We start from the raw sequence: 3,798 nt of genomic DNA, 5'->3' as shown, positions 1-3,798 counted from the left end.
AGCGCGGTGACCTCTGGGTGGATAACAAGTCGCTTCTCTCCAGGCATCCAACGTTTGGTTGGCCTAGCTCTTTGGACCACTGTTTTTAATTTGCCTCAGGCCGAGAGGGCTGCCCCCAAGGAGTGTAAAGAAATTTAATTAAGGGGAAACATAACCTTAAATTTCTGTATTGTATTTGGCTTGCGTTTTGTTATATTTTTTTTATATTCTTAATCCTTAAATAAAGAAAGTGTAGAGATTTTAGAAGAATTTAAAATACAAAAAAATAAAAATGTAAAGACCTAAAACACAAAAAAAAATATATAAGGGCCTATAGTAAAATGTAAATAAAGTGTAAAGATTTAAAGTTATATTGTTTCTTTAACAAAATATAATACAAACCCAGATCAAAGGCAAAATGTCAGCAACACATCTTTTTGGGTTCCTACATAATTTTTTTTATCTGTTTATAAAAAAAAGACGTCCTGCTCTCTTTGTTTTATTTTTGGTTATATGAATATATTATTATATTTTAAACTTTTTCCTTCATTCTATCACACTCTTATAATTTGAATTTATTTTGCATATGATATATTTCAGCCATAAAATATTGATTTTCAAGACGACCAGACATGGTTTTATAAATTTTTTTTTTCCAGTGTGGAGATGAATAAAATGCATCATTTTAAATTAATTTTGACCGTCCTATCAATCTATTCAAGAATTGTTCTTTTCTTTTACAGAGACAGATACTAATAATTTGAAGCTGTAAACTGATTGAACAAGCAACCTCCTATTTACAGAGAAGATTGCATGTATATCATGAGGCTACCATACTATTAGCAATATATATATATAAATATGCATGCACACCCACACACACATATCATATTTATACATCACATCATTAAACTTTTATGACATTTTTTCTTTTTTCCATCTATTAAATGTTTGTAAGAAAAATTTGTTATTAATATATATATATATATATATAATAAGGTCAAAATTAAAATTTATAAAGTTTTTAGACATAGTTGATGAATTTTAAAATCTTCTTTGATTCTAGTAACATATATAAAAAACAATTTATAAATGGGATTAGAAGAGTATTTATGCACTATAAATAGATGTAGATTTTCCAAATTATCTAGATTTATATGACAATTTTCATTCTGTAAGGAGATATATTCATTGTATATAAGCATAGCAGAGCAAATTTCTTGTTAAGATCTCACGTGAGTCAGTTTCGAACTCATTTTAGAACCCTCTCCGAAAAGGGTCTCGCAGATTTTACCATCCCTTTTTTAATCATTAAAAATAATTGGCAAAATTGATTGTTCTAGGTTTTATGTTCAGGACAAGCCGTAAACTGATATTCTGCGAGTAAGATAAGCCCAAACAACGAAGGATCAGGAGCAAAGTCCGGGCCAAAGATCCCTCGTGCTTATTGAAAAAAAAAAAAAAAAAAAGACCAATAGAAATTAAACAACTATATCAACTCCTTTGATCTAGAGCTGGTAATTCAAGCAGATCGAACTTATTTAAATCGGACTCAATTCAAGCTAGATTTATTTAGATTGGGCTTAAAGTATCTTATTTCTTCTAAAAAGCCCTATAGTCAAGTCCAGTCCTAACACTTTTGGATTTTGAACTTATTTGGGTTAGCCTGAATGCTCTAAACTTTTTAAAAATAATTTTTTTATTTTTTTAAACTAATTTTATTTTTTAAATAATTTTGTTAAGCATAAACTATTATTTTAACTTTAAAAGAATAGAGTAAAAAATAATAACTTGTCAACTTTGTGCTTTAGTAGCTCTATTACTATTTTTTTGTATTATGTATAATTTATTCATGAAAGTTTTATTTACTTGTAAATTAATGTCTTAATTATTTAATATTGCTCTTATCATGATTATATATAAATATTTATATATTTGTAATTAAATTATATTATTTTAATCATGATCAAGTTGATCTTAATTCAATCACAGTTAGACTACTAACTTAAAATCATTGTCTCGATTAGTTAAAATTTTAATACCTTTTTGATAAATTGTATTTTTTATTTTTAAGAATAATTTATTATAGGTAAGAACCCTGATTCATTATTGAAATGTTAATAATTTGGAGTCTTGTCATTAATGTTCTTATGGAGCTCTAATTGTCATTTTCCAGCTAAATTAATTTTATTCTCCCTTTTGCTCATTATATGTCAGTATCTTATGAGTTGTAATTGAACTATTGAGATAAACTCTTACGTTCAGTCAGTAAAATTGGTTTCTCATTAAATTCGAAGATCTTTTCCCGTTCTCATGGAAAACGTTCAGGATTAGGGGGGAAAAAGCCAATCTTAGGTGTTCACGGTTGAGATACTTTAGGGTAATATTTAATTTTTTTACTCTATTTACTTTTTATATAGTAACGTGAAAATTCTCTTGTCGGAAGATATTATATATAGAGGTTCAATTTCAAGCCCATAAAAATTCTGAAAGCCTAATTAATCTAGAATGATTTTGATATACACAAATCAAAATGCAAAAATAATTTTTATTAACAACAATGCAAAAAAGTGCAACCAGAGTGCGTGCCAAGAGACCACGTAGGCAACTGGCAGAGACTTGTATCAATTATTGACTCTCAAAAGTTCGACGCACAAAGTACTCATAATACAGACTATATAACTAAAGCATAACGAGCAACGTAAAAGCACAATCACGTAAACCTCAAACCGATAGGTCCAAAGCCTATTATTCTAGCAAGTTTTCAGCGAGAGCAACAAACAATGGAGGTGGATTTCCGAATAAAACAGATATTATGACGCTGAATCCTACTTTCACCATTTTGATCAACGCACGAGTGACAGATAATTTAGACGAGCTCTTCTTCTATCCATGGCCAAAGAGCTCGTAGCTGATGCAGGTTCACTTCCGATGACCAAGCTTGAAGAAGAGGAGAAGAAGAAGAAGAAGAAGCAACATTAAAATAACCCTTTTCCCTGTTCTCCAGAACCAAAGTCTTCACACAATAAACATGGTAGCAATAGTTCCACAAGACGACACATAGGACCACCCTCTGAAAGCCTCCTTGCTCTGAACATTATTCAGATACTTCCTCTTGCATTTCACACATTTAGGGGGCGCTTTGTCTTTACGATTCAGCTCCACAGTGCCACTAGGATCAGACATGGTTCTCTTTAGGTTCATGCAACAAGGATGCAAATCAAACTTGTGTTTGGAACATTGGTCATGATACAGAAACCCTCGGACGTCCTGCCCGCAAGCGTCGCATATCGGCGGTTCGGTCCGCCCTGCGGTTCCCAGAGGAAGTCGAACCGTCGGTTCCCCATGAACAGGTGGATTCTTCGGCGGTCGGTGGGCGAGCTGTGGTACAGTGGTCGTGAAGGACGAAGGGACAATCAGTTTCGCGGCACTGGTACCTTGGGCCAAACCTAGCTCCTCGCAGCCACTGCATTGGAATGGAGCTCCTTCGCTTTTCAGTATTATTGGATGCTGAAGATGACATGGGTGATTCATCGTCTCTTCAAAATCACTTCCCATTCGGTGCCAACCCTCCTCTCCTTTAAACTTTCTTCTGCAGCTTCTTGACGATCTTTTATATGTCTATGTATAGCGTCTTTTTTCTGTTCAACGTAACTTTCTTGAGAGCTATTCCCTATACATAAGCTGAGATTTATGAATTTCTCTGAAGTTTCATTTTAAAAGGAAATCTTCATGAAATTTACCAACTTAACATGAAAGAATTTAAATTCCACATAGATATATAGATATATATCTTTCTTTGTGCAGCTTTTTGTTTGG

At 32.4% G+C, this 3,798-nt stretch overlaps 1 protein-coding gene across 1 annotated transcript; it reads right to left on the bottom strand.

Moving 5' to 3' along the window:
• Positions 1 to 2,997: 2,997 nt before the first annotated feature.
• LOC129295113 (uncharacterized) lies at positions 2,998 to 3,537 on the bottom strand. Its single transcript, XM_054933590.1, has one exon. It carries the CDS (start codon positions 3,535 to 3,537, stop codon positions 2,998 to 3,000), a length of 540 nt encoding a protein of 179 aa, XP_054789565.1.
• Between the last annotated feature and the right edge of the window lie 261 nt (positions 3,538 to 3,798).

The sequence above is a fragment of the Prosopis cineraria genome, unplaced genomic scaffold, assembly GCF_029017545.1.
Source record: "Prosopis cineraria cultivar Desert tree isolate PC_DT_omini unplaced genomic scaffold, ASM2901754v1 PC50, whole genome shotgun sequence".
Taxonomy (NCBI): domain Eukaryota; kingdom Viridiplantae; phylum Streptophyta; class Magnoliopsida; order Fabales; family Fabaceae; genus Prosopis; species Prosopis cineraria.
This window is presented reverse-complemented; position numbering and strand designations above follow the sequence as displayed.